This window comes from Oenanthe melanoleuca, chromosome 8 (genome assembly GCF_029582105.1).
Source record: "Oenanthe melanoleuca isolate GR-GAL-2019-014 chromosome 8, OMel1.0, whole genome shotgun sequence".
NCBI lineage: Eukaryota > Metazoa > Chordata > Aves > Passeriformes > Muscicapidae > Oenanthe > Oenanthe melanoleuca.
In genome coordinates, this window is record NC_079342.1 from 19,056,166 (window position 1) to 19,069,194 (window position 13,029).

The window sequence follows — 13,029 nt, forward strand, 5'->3', positions numbered from 1 at the left end:
GGGCCGCCATATTTGTCCGCTATGACTGCACGGGCACCGCCATGTTTGCTGGTATCACATGACTGCATGGGGGCCGCCATATTTGTCCGCTATGTTTGCTGGTATCACATGACTGCATGGGGCCGCCATATTTGTCAGGTATTGAGTCATAATTTTAAAGAGTTAAGATTCTTGCTGAGGGTAGAAGCAATTTCCATGACCAAGATGTAAGTTAGGTAGGCAAGTGGAAGGTTAATGATTACTAGATGCTTAAGCTAGAGCTAATTGCTATATTTAGTATAGAGCTTGTGTATAGAAGAACGTAGAGTAAATGAAGCGTTACAAGAACAGACTGAAAGTGGTAAGAACAATGGCTGCATCACAAAGCACAGGGACTTGGATCGTGCCAGGGGGGTCACTGAGACCTGATGAAGACCCTTCTGACTTCATCCTTTGAAACCACTGACCCATTTCAAGACTGACCCAATTCAAGAGAAGAACTGCACATGCGTGAAGAACTAATAGCCTCATTTTAATATCGAATGGGGATGGGAGGTGCTGGGGTTATGCTTATGTATTGTATGTAAGACCTTGGGAAACAAATAGATGGCAAAGAACCTTGTTTGGGTGGTCACACCTTTCAGAGATGACTCCTGTGCCGCCTGCCAGCGAAAAAACATACCACTTTCTAACTTTAATTAGTTAGAGGGTCTTTGTCCGTGATCATATAGGTTTTGAACAATTCAGTATCACATGATTGCACAAATATATATCTGTCCCCTATCACATGACTTCCTGCAGGCCACCATCTTGGTCCCATTCTAGATGCCACAATGGAACACAGGGTTTTTATTCAGATTATACAGAAACCCTAATCAGCACTGCACATGAAGCTAACTAAATATTAACCTGACAAAGCAGGACATCACTACTCCCATCTGGACTACTAATTTCATTAGCCTATTAACTAATTACACAACAAATGCCTAACTGCACAAAGATCCAATTTTTCACAACAGCACCCCTTAACCCTAAGCCCTCCCCACCACCACCCCTAAGGCAAGCCCCTCACCAAGCACCAGCCCTAACCCTAACAGCCATCCCCCAGTGTTACCCCTAATTCTGATTCCATCCCCCAGCACCACCCCTAACCCTGATGCAGTGTCAGGAACAGTCAATTCCCCTGCTCTGCTCCACCATGCCTGCACAAACTCAGAGACAGGGAGTGAGAACTTCTTCAGCCGTGGATCAGAGGGCACTGGAATCTTGCCATTTTCTAAGGCATAGGGGAAAAAGCCAGGTGCAGATGAAAATGCACTGGAGTCATCATTTTAAGGGAGGGTAAGAATTGTCAATCTGCGCTTCCTTGATTGCTTCGACTGCCACCTTGGGAGCAGGATGGGCTCTAGGTGAATCTCCCCAGGGTGACAGGGGTGGGTGGGCAAGCCAGAGGTTTGAGATGCTGGTAACAAAGAGCCTCTGCCTGCAAAATTTGCTCCACCACTCCTAGCAGGAATTCCTGCCACACTCTGGGCTCTCCTCCAGCTGGAAGCAGACCACCGCCAGCTCTGAGGGGGCTCCTACAGCACCTGCTTCAGCCAGCAAATCCTTGCTGCAGGATGCTACAGGGGCTGAAGTTTACACAGGGCAATGGGAGTCTCAGCCTTCTTCCACTCAATGTGCCCATTTGACAGCTACTAAAACCAGACACATCCATCTTGTGAAAATTCTGGCCCAGGAGAATGGAAATCAGAAAACATGCTGGGAAACTACTGCAGGATGTTTGCCCTCCAAGGCAGCTCAGGTGGGATCTAGGACACAGGGTGGTGGAACCATGAGCTGAACTCAGCACAGCCCAGCTCATTATGGACCATACAGGAGGAGCCTGAGCATCTATATGGTTCTTAGCACACAACTGACAAAGTTCACAAAGTTGAGCAGGCAGCTAAGGCAAGCTGTGCCCAGAGCTCAGAATCAGGAGACAAATCTACCCTCTAGTGGCAGAATGGCACACGAATCCCACAGCCACCTTCTCCCTCTGTTACCTCTTTCCCCATGCCAAGCCTAACAGCATTAGTTTTCACCAGCCCTAAGGCTCAGCATAGATCCTAATGGTGTCAAATCTTAAAAATTCTATGTGAGTTTTTACTGGCTTAAAACTGGTGCAGCTGCTGATTTGCACAAAGCCAGACAGCCCTGCAGGCCTGTGTCCACTCTGCAGCCTGTAGTGCCCATCCATGCCCATGGTCAGCCCATGCCATGGCTGTGCCAGGCAGCACAGTTCATCCACAAGTGTGTGCCAGACACTGGAGAAGCCACACAGCCACAAATCACTGCAGAAAGGGTGGTTTGTAGGGCCAGTTCTTCAGCCAGGTTACTCCCTCATGCAGCAGCCATTCAGTGGGACAGAGGATTAGACCTAGAGATTGTCAGAACTATTTATTATGAGTCTTCTTCCCAGTTTCAGGCTCACCACTGTCCATTTCTGCCTTTTTTGAAACACTGGAGAAGTTATTATTTCAGGAAAAAATTACATGGTGGTTTGAAAAAAACACGACTCATAATTACAGGTAGTGATCACTACAGCCTTATACCTGAGAATCTGATTCATGCTCAGAAAGAGGCTGAGGTGTAGATTTGGAAGCCTTAGATTTCACTCTCAGGAATGTTACATTAAAAATAAATGCAGCAACTTTGACATCTTCAAAAGAGGAAGTAAATAATTAATCAAAACAGCCCTTCTATTAGCTAAGGAAAAATGATAAATGGAGCATGAACACTATAAACCAGAAATAGAAATGTCTTTTAATAAAGGTGATTTGCTGTTCAGATTATCACAGCACTATCCATGCCTCTGATTGATTATTCCCCTGCTCTGCAGACTGCTCTGTACACACTCAGTGAACAGAAACCAAAAGACATTATCAGGGAGCAAGACCATCTCCTTTCAGCAAAGCCCCAAGAGAAGATCTGCCTCCTCTAGAAACACCCTGCAATTTCCTGAATGGACAGGACTTCACACCTAACATCTAAGAGCTGGTGGTAAAACAGTCCTTAACATAAAACTGCACTGTGTAGTTTTAGTGTTCAGCTGAAGTGTTCATGTCATAAACTCAAAGAAAGAGCTGGGTTGGAAGGGACCTTTCAAAGGCCATGTAGTGCAAAGAATGGGCTGAGAAAGTACAGAGTGACAGTGGGCATTACAGCACCAGGATCCTCCAACTACACAGCAAAAAGATGCTGCAAGAACACTCCACAACTCATCACAGCTTCATATCAGATTGTGGTTAATGAAGATACTGATACCAGCCATGCCCTCCAACAGAGAGACAAACTGCAGATCCTTCTTTCCCCCCTTTCTCCAGCTCCAGCAGGCTGACAAGGTGCAATGTGGCCCAGAGGTAATTAGTGCTAAGGATGAGTTAGTGCTGGGGTTTGACATGGGAAGTATTTCACTGCTGCTCCTGCAAGCTCCTGGCTGTGCTGTGTCCCCCTGTGCAGTGGTGGCAGTGCTGGTAACCCCCACAGGCTGCACATCACACTGCTGCAGGGTCCTTGTCCATGGATGTGCTGCCTGCCTCTGCTGGGAATGAACACAAGAGAAACTCACAGCATCAGCTGCAGGATTCTTTTGCTGGGGGCAGGTTTATAACCCCCAATCTGCTGCAGTCTGTAAAGCCAGGCTCTTATCAACACTGCTATGTTAAAGCATCTCTGCATGTTCATACCAAGATATTTTTTTCACTTGACAAACAAGAAGCTGTCTGGTGACTCTCTTTGTCATGATGCCAGTCCATCTTTCCTTTGTTATGGATAGTGCCTTTCCTGAAGTGGGAACAAGAGTGAGTTGGCTGACTAGATGCCAGCCTGAGAAAAAATAATCCTGTAGAACAGGCAATGATCCCTCTACACTATTAAAAATATACTAAAAAAATTAAACCATGTTCATACTGCTCAAAAACAACATCTCAAAGACAGAAACATCACAACAGGATACAATTAATATGTCAATTAAGAAGCAGAAAATTCCCAGAACAAATCTAGTGACTATTTTTTTTTAATCCTGAGAAAAGTTCAGACCACAATATACATCTCTGTAAGAAACCTCACAAAGAAACAAAGAGGTGTCTGTCTTAGACCATTGCTCCTATTCTTTCTTCTGGATTGCACAAGCCTGTATGAATTCCACACAGATTAAAAAGCACTGAACCATGCAATTATAATGGTGGAGGGCACTTAAAATGCGTTTAGTGAGAAGAAACATTGGTTGTCATCTCTTTCCTGATGTCAGTACAGCCCGTTACACAGTTCCACTTCTGTCACTTTATTTCAGATTTCCACAATCCAGCAGGCAGCAGGAAGTTACAGGACGAGGAAAATGGCTCTTTCTGATGAAGTTACACTGAAGTACTGGGCTCCATGTTTTGGCAATTAGTTACTGTTGTTCAAATGGCCCAAGTCCTCATCTTGCATCAGTGCCAGACAGGCTTGACTGTCACTCTCCCAGGATGTCTGCAGACTCTTTCTGTGGCCAAATCCAAAGACACTGGACCACCCCTCCTAGGACCCCCTGCCTGCTGCTGGCTCCTTTCACCACAGGCCAGGCTCTATGACTTGTCAGAAGCCTGCCCAGGTCTCAGTTCTTTTCCAAGCCCACTCTGCTCAAGCTCTGCTATCACTGACATGTATTTAAATTCACTGGATCTGTGGTTGAAGGTCTCCACTAATCCGTAGGTCTCGGAGCGATCCGTGGCATAGAACAGCTGCACCTGGTTGGCCAAGCACTGGGCATCATGGACCACCTGGGAGTGAGAACAGAGCTGTTACCACTGGTGTGGGCTGTGCCATGTCCCACGGGAAAAGAAATGTCACATTGCTACTCACCACCTGGCTCAACTCCAAGTCACCTTAGCTCAGCAAATCTCTTAACAAACCACCTCCCTGTGGCTCCTGACCTACTTAAACACTTCAGCATCAGGTCTTTTAGCAACTCTCCAGCTGTGCATCTGCCTCAGAGGTCAAGTGTGTCTTTTGTGATCCCTGCCCACTCCAACATGCACCAAGTCCTCATTTTTCCCTTCTTACAGCTGACCTACTTGCAAGGATTGATAGTTTGCTCTGAGATCCAAGAGGGAAAAAGAAAAGCATTACCAATTACTCCACTCATTGTTTCAGAAGGGGTGTCAGAAGGTCATTTAGAAGAGGCATATTTTAATCATCCTGTTCCTGTTCCACTACAGTGCCCAGTACCACCAGTCCAGGCACTGGTACAGCTATGCCAGTAATGGTGTGCCCACACAGAGGGAAAGAGCACAGGTGTTCACAAACTGAACACACAACTCTGGAGTCTCCTGCTTTAACAAACAGGATTAAGCTTCAAAACACTGTTTTAACTTGTTTGCAATTAGCAACAGCTTTCATTTAAATTTGCTTCTGTTAGTAATAAAAACAGAAGCTTTGTTCTTCTACAATGATCAAATATAATACCCATATTAAAAAAAAAGAATGCATAAACTGAAATCACCACAGACTGGTGATTCCCTTCTGGCTTTCCCCAGCCTTAAGTACATAAAGAAAGACAGTGAGACCATTCTTTGGCCAATGGTCTTTGAAAGGCTTCACTGTAATTTGATTTTAATTCAAAACTGTAGGAGGAGTTGCAGCATAAATGAAAGAAGCCAATGAGCAGAGTTCTCTTACCAAGAACTTGGAGTCCATTTCTGCTGTCATTAGTACTATCCCTTTCTCCTTCTGCAGATCAGGATAATGGTACAAGACCAACTGGCTTGGAGCAGTTTCACCTTGGGTCTGAAGGAGAGAAAGAAACCTGTCAGTATCCCATAAAAACCTTCACTCCACTGCAGATTTGGGTGCTTGATTACAAAACTCTGAGCATTAACTGCCACAGAGGAAGTTACCTCCCAGAGCTTAAGGGTCAGTTCTAATTAGAAGTTCATTATTCTTTAGAGAAAACAAGGAATTTTCAGAGTTAGGTTGTTTCTTTCCTTGAGTAAAGAGCATTTTGCATTTAAAAGAACCCACAATTTTTAGGAAGATATATCATCTTACAGCACATACTGCTATTTTAAGTAGCTTGCACAAACAGTTCTAAAAAGCTGGGCTCTTGCTCATGTTTGAGACTACTGAATTTCTACTTCATTCTCCTCTACACTAGAGAGATGCTTAATACCTACAACTTTACTAATTTACCTGTAACTAATGAACAATTAAACCATAATTAATAACAGCTTTTGTCATGATAATTCTTTTCAAGTTAAGCTAGACAACCTGTTGCCTAAACTATTTAGTAAATACCATACATTGCAATACATATTATCTATTTCTGGATCCTAAGTAAATTTTAAACTTTTTATCTCAACACTTACCTGAACATTTATCAGGGAAGTGAAGTGTAATTCTGTTCCAGACCACTGCCCCACGAAGAACTCATAACCTTCTTTTCTTGGCAAAGCATACAGAAACTGCAGAGCAATGATTAAAAAAACAAACCAATTTTCCCTTACATAGAACAAAATGATGTCTGTATCATGTAATGTTAAATGCACTGGCCTCCAGCATTAATGCTTTAGTGAGAGAACTATAACAGAAAAAAGTGTTTCTTTGCCCCACCACAAGTGACAGGACAGCAAGAACCAGACTTCAAAGCACACAATAAAGCAGAATTACCCTATCAGTATGAATTCATTAGCAAATATATTGACAAATACTTTTACCAATATTTTGAGACATAAAAAGGAGAGTGGAGAACATTCAGACTCTGACCTTTTTGTTCTCACCTAGAAAACTAAGAGCAGAAATGGTCAAATATAAGGTAAGGAGCAGAGCATTTAATCCTGTCATTTTATCAGCTGCCCCAGAGCAGGCAGCAAGCATCTTCTAACTAGACATTTACAGCTCCACAGGCTACAGACCTGCTCATTTTCCCACACCAAGGGAAGGACACCATGGGAACAGAAAACCTTGCAGGATACCTGACAGAATGCCAGTGCGCTGTGCAGAAATGCACTTCAGGCTATAAATAACTTCCCAATCTCCAAGTAGCTCAGGAAGCCAGATACATTTGATCTTGCTCTTGGCAAGTGAAGTAGGTAGGACTAATCCATCCCAGTAGTCTCCATTCCCTGGGAGATTCTGTGCTCCTGTTCTCTCAACCCTCCATCTCTTCTATCTAGTTCAAACTGTTTCATACATATGAATAGGCACTGCTTTATCTGAGCACCAGGACAAGTGTTTGAACACCTGGATTTTTCTAACCAGGCTGATACCATGGGTATGAACACAGGAGGGTCAAAAGTTAATGGGTCAGGCTTTGAAGAGAAGCATTACAGCTCTCCAGCCACACACTGCTGTACGTACCGACGGACAGTTCTGGGCTCTCTTCCACATCAAATCAAACTTGTCTGCCTTTGGGGAAGGAGAAAGAGAAGTTCAATGCTCATAACACAAACATGGATGCAGAGCTGTTCACAATCACCTCATTAACCTTTAGAGGGTACAGCTTCCATCTAGAGAAAGTCCCACTGTGGGGACAGATGGCAATGAGTGTGTGGAAAGCCACATTTAGTTCTTATTTACCTAAAAGTCACCAGCATCCCATTTTTACAAGGCTGTCTCTAAGATGCAGCAGCAAAATCCTTGGATGCAGAGCTTCATTCTTTGGATGTGGGGGCCCCAAGCCTGAGGCTTACATTACATCCTCTCTCAGTAATTGCTCCACTGCATCATGTAATGTCAACAGCTGAGCGAGACAACACATCCCTGGCTCCAAATTGTGGATTTACATCATTGTCATCTGTTCTTCAGTATAAAAATGTAGCCCATAGATACACTCAATAACATACTTATTGCTTAGGTTTAAATTAAAACCACAACCTTATTTCAGCCCTGATGAAACCTGGCAATTTCATTCCCGTGTTCTCTGTGTTTCCCCAAATCTTTTGCCTAAATTGTTTGCTTCCCAGCACTATATTAATATCTACTCTTAGGTGTTCAGGAAAGAAAACATATGCCATTCATCAACAAGAAACTCCTCCGTGTGTACTTTTGAGCACTGGAGAATTATGCAAGGCCTTTCTTTCAGCCAACAAAAAGCTTCTGGCAAAAGACAAAGGGGTTTTTTCCCCTCGATGACACCATGAACTGCTTCCTAATGTGACTGGGATCTGGTTTGCATAAAAAGCTTCCAACACTCCTCTTAAAACAGTGCACCAAAGCACAGTCCCAGTCCCACTAATGAAAGACCTAGATCATTTTAACTGGAGCCCCTGGGTTTCGCCCTCTGCTACAGTAAAAGTGCAAGTCAAACATCCATGGTGGGAAAACAAACACGGAGCTGCTTGACTTCAAATCCCACACTTCCACTTTCAGAGCATACAGCACATCACATGTTCAGAATACTGCCTCCCACTGAATTCAGCTGCAGCTCAAAGGGCCAAATACAATTACAAATCAGACCCCAGATCTAAATGAGGTTTCAAGAACTCAAGGAACACATAGTTGTGAAAAGACAGATTTAAGAGATTGCAATCAAGGAATGACCCTGAAGAAAAGAATAAAGAGAAATTCCTAAAGTGAAAAAAGCCTCCTTCAGCCTAATGCAAACTAAGAACAATTAACATCTGGAAAAGTTATCAGGAGTAAGAAGTATGATCTTATCTCAGGAAACACCCTGCAATCTCAAGAAAGACAGTGCTGCCAATAATTGTAAATGTATGAAGGTAAGTTCTGAGTGGTTAGCCACATGCAAGTTACCAGCCAAGTGCTCTAGGACTGCCACATTAACCTTGAGGCAGCTGCCTGTGCTGCGGGGAAGAGGGCAAAGAAACAAGCAACTTTGAGAAAAAAACCTCTAAAAATACAAATGCTATTTAATAAACACTAGGGCCTTGTGAAAAGTGTTGGATGCTTGTATTAAAATAAGCCTGGAAATTCCTGCCAGGTGTGCAGAAAAAGGCCCTTGATTTATTGAGACTCCTCTGAGTGAGAAAAAAAGGGGTATGCATTTCTGAAAACAAAAGCCTTTGTTTGGGGAAATAAAATCATTCATCCCAGAAAGTAAGCTTGTTCTTGAAACCTCACTTTCCTTTAATGACTGCTTTTAAAAGCAGCAGAATCTCAGCTGGAAAGGAAAGCTCTGCATGCTGGCTTTTCAAGTGCAAAACTGTAGAGGAGCTACTTACAGGAATAACAGCATAAACTGTGTCTTTTGCAGAAAAATACTGATTCCAAATCTGCAGGAAACAAAGAAGATGAGATACAGTTAAACTCCAGCATTTAGCAGTAATGCTAAATGCTTTAAAATATCAACTAACCTTTATAAGCACTTTGGGAAGTCATTTTTCAATCAAGCCTGACTGACTTTCCCGCTAATGCAACATACTTCTCCAAAGGTTCCAGATGTACTAAAGGCCAGATTCCAACCAGGTAACAGAAATCAGCAGTGGGCTCAGAGGTGGGTCAGTATTTATTAACCAGTAGAAGTGCTTCTCACATTTTCCCAACAATCACACTAATGCCTTTTGGTTGGGTTTTTTTTTGTTTTTTTTGTGATGGTGTTTTTTTTTTTTTAATAAAGAACATACAAAACATTTTCAACAGAAGACAAATCTTTGCATGATGCTCCATTGTGCTGGCAGTCTTTCTCTTCACCACAGCAGGATGGCAATACCCAGTGTACCTGTATCTCCTAGGAGGACTTACCTATCTGGAGAAAATTTTATTTTCTCCTATGGATACCCATGTGAATATGCTTTTTGTACATATACATCCACAGCTGTGTTTTATTTTTCAGTCTTAGTGAAATTTCCATCCTTACACATAGATTACTATTAAGCACAAATGTGAAGCAAAGTTTATTCCATTTAAATACATCACCTGTGTTATCTCCTCTGCTGATTTTTCTTTCACCATCTCAACATTAAGAATTGAATCAAGTGTCTGCAAGAGAGAGCATAAAGAATCTGGAATGATGGCTGTTCTTTGACCTTGTAAGAATCCATAATGAATGGATGCAATTACAGAGAACAAAATCAACCTAGAGGAACTTGATTCAATTTATAGCATTACTTAGTCTCTTTAATTGCCAAATAAAATACAGCAGCAACACAGTGAGAAGTGGATTCACACACTGAGACAGAATAGATTCTTTCAGGACACAGCACATGCTTTGCTACAGTTGTGCAGATCTCTACTGAAGCTTCAAGAGGAGCTGCAGCCTTTTGCCTTCAGCCATCTTGAACAGATGCTCCTTGGCAGATTTACACTGAAGATTTACCAAAATAAAAGAATGCAAAATAGAATTCTCTTGTCCCTAGGCTGGCTAATCACTGCAAATGTATTCCCATGCTGTAAAAGGAGCTTAACCCTTTCCATATAATTTTCAGAACAGATGCTCCAACTGGAAGGAATTTCCAGAGAAAGGACAAGGCAGTAAAAACCCAGAGTGCCAGGAGTTTTAAGGCTGAATGAGATCCCAGCAGTAAACCAAGATCTTATACTCAAATGCAGCATAAGGAACACCAGGTTTATATCAAAGTGCTCTTGACTGAAGCACTGGCTGTGGCAGTACAAGTTAATCCACACCCTTTCCTTGTCACCACATCCCCTCCCCACACCCCTTACCTTATCCTTTGTGAATCCTCCCTTTGCTGTCTTGCTGCCCAAACCTTCTGCCTGCAAGAAAAGATTCTTTAGTTTTACAGATAATGCTTTAATACCATTAATTTGCCTTCCCTGCCACACATAACCTGCCTGCTGACAAAAACTCCTGAGTGGAAGCTCAAGATAATTGAAGACCACTGCAGAGTACTTTTAATAAAGTAAGTGATTGATTAGGTGAAGCAAATAAGTTTAATTACTTAAGGTGAATTGTGAATTTCATGGCCAGAAAGAATTAGTCAAAAGGAAACTATTATGCATTTTGGATCCAATATTATTGAACAGTTTTCTAGCATTCACTAAAAAATGATAAATGCAGGATTGTGTCATTCCTCTGGCCAAACTAATCTGGAACTAATTAAACTTAAACAAGGCTTCAAGCAGGGAATTTACAATCTAGAAATAATACAGAGGAGTACAGAACAATGCTTTTAACCATCACACAGTGAAATTTCAGAGCTCCTACAGACAGGGATACTTCAAGTTTGTAACATTACACTGATCCCACAAAAATAACATTATAGCTTCAATGTATGTGATTTATAAAGAAAATTTGCCTTGCCTTTTCCTCCATGCATCTGATAAACTCTCCTTGTTTGGAATGTCCCACAGGCTGCCTTTTCACCTCACTTCTTTTTTCCATACGGGACTCAAACACATCTGGACTGGACCTGAATTGGAACAGGGACTGTTAACAGTGCAACACAGCAATAGAACAGCTCGAATTGGAAGAGACCCACAAGGATCACCCAAGTCCAACTGGACTTAAATCCATGTAACTAAAACATTCCAGTTTGCTTTTAAATAATCTGAAGTTTTTAATTATGACAATAAACAGGAAAAATTAATGCACAGTTAAGAAGCTGTGAAAGCTGTTGCACAACATCTCTCATGAGCCAAAGCTTTGGATTTGTTTTTGGCATTGGATTCCAACAAGACCAGGTTGATGGGGGTCTGAGCAACCTGTCCTAGTGGAAGCTGTCTCTGCCCATGGCAGGAGGGCTGGAAGTGGTTGATCTCTAAGGTGCCTTCCAACCCAAACCATTCTGTGTTTTTGTGAGTGAGTCTGTTTTTTACTTCATTGATTTACATTGCTAAGAAAGGTGATCCATCTTTATCAGGATAATTCAAAACCATGACTCTTCTATGGGCTGTTCTGATTGTGGCCTTGCCAGCAGATGGACTCAGACCTAAAATAAGACCAACTTCTGCTTACTCATTTTCTGTCCAAATCCTTCTTTATAATAACATGGAAGATGGTAAGTTGGAATATTCTTTTCTTGCTCCAATGTTTTTCAAAGTTGGAATATTCTTTGCCTGTTCCAAAGGTTTACAAAGGTGGAGAGCAGTGCTAGGTGATTACCAGCATTTGACCTTTTAAAACGTTTAATATCATACTGATTCACGTCCTTAACTTAAAACTTTAATTTCATTTCCGCAAAACTACCTCTTATCAAGCTGACCACGTTGGGACACGTGGTCACTGACATGTGAATTTCAAGGCAATCAGCCTAAACTAATCGAGCTTCTTATGAGGGCGAAAAGCTAAAACAGAACGACACCTCTACTTGAAGAAGGAGGTTCCCCAGACACGCCCTTTCCGCAAAGCACAGCCCGCCTCCCTCAGGGCGCACCTCCGCAGCTCCTGGATCTTGTGGCGGTACTTCCCGTAGAAGGGGTTCTCCTCCAGCGCCGCCTCTCCCGATCCCGCTGCGGTTCCCGTTCCCCCTGCCGGCCCCAGCACTCCCCGTGCCGGCGGTGCCAGCAGCCCGAGCGGCCGGAGCGCGGCGCGGCTCCGCAGGGCCGCCCCCAGGCCCCAGCCCTGGCACAGCGGGCCCGCCATGGCTCCGCTCCCTCAGCCCGCCCCACGCTCCGCCCGCCGCTCCGCTCCCTCAGCCCGCCCCGAGAGCTCCGCCCGCCGCTCCGCTCCCTCAGCCCGCCCCGAGAGCTCCGCCCGCCGCTCCGCTCCCTCAGCCCGCCCCGGCCACTCCCTCAGCCCGCCTCAGCCTCTCCCCTCAGCCCGTCCCGCCCCGTTCCACCTCCCCTACCAGGAACCGGCCGGAAAGGAGCTTTAGCTGCAAAGGAGCTTTTATTGAGACAAAAGTCGCGTTACATGGTGCGGCGCCGCGGAGCGAACAAGCGCGGTGGGCACGGCCTCGCTCCCGGCGCAGGTCGAGGTACACAGTGACCACCCAAACCCACAGGTACAGCCCGAAAGAGAACCCAGGAATCACCGCACAAGAGCAAGTTGTGATCTTTTCCTGTCACAGTTTGCCCTCACAACTTCATTGCTTTCGATTTCACTCGGATACTTTCTCAAGGACTCGCTGCGCAGAGCATCCAGCCGCCCCGCTGGCGGCCCAGCAGCAGCTG

At 43.9% G+C, this 13,029-nt stretch overlaps 1 protein-coding gene across 1 annotated transcript; it reads right to left on the minus strand.

Annotated features, from left to right (window-relative positions):
- Positions 1–4,018: 4,018 nt before the first annotated feature.
- On the minus strand, positions 4,019–12,736 carry ATPAF1 (ATP synthase mitochondrial F1 complex assembly factor 1). Its single transcript, XM_056497328.1, has 9 exons — positions 12,291–12,736; positions 11,219–11,327; positions 10,621–10,671; positions 9,874–9,936; positions 9,180–9,230; positions 7,357–7,404; positions 6,366–6,461; positions 5,680–5,787; positions 4,019–4,781 (listed from the first exon to the last, which is right to left on the minus strand). The coding sequence occupies exons 1-9, from the start codon at positions 12,497–12,499 to the stop codon at positions 4,587–4,589; spliced, it is 930 nt and encodes a 309-aa protein (XP_056353303.1). The 5' UTR covers positions 12,500–12,736; the 3' UTR covers positions 4,019–4,586.
- Positions 12,737–13,029: the final 293 nt, after the last annotated feature.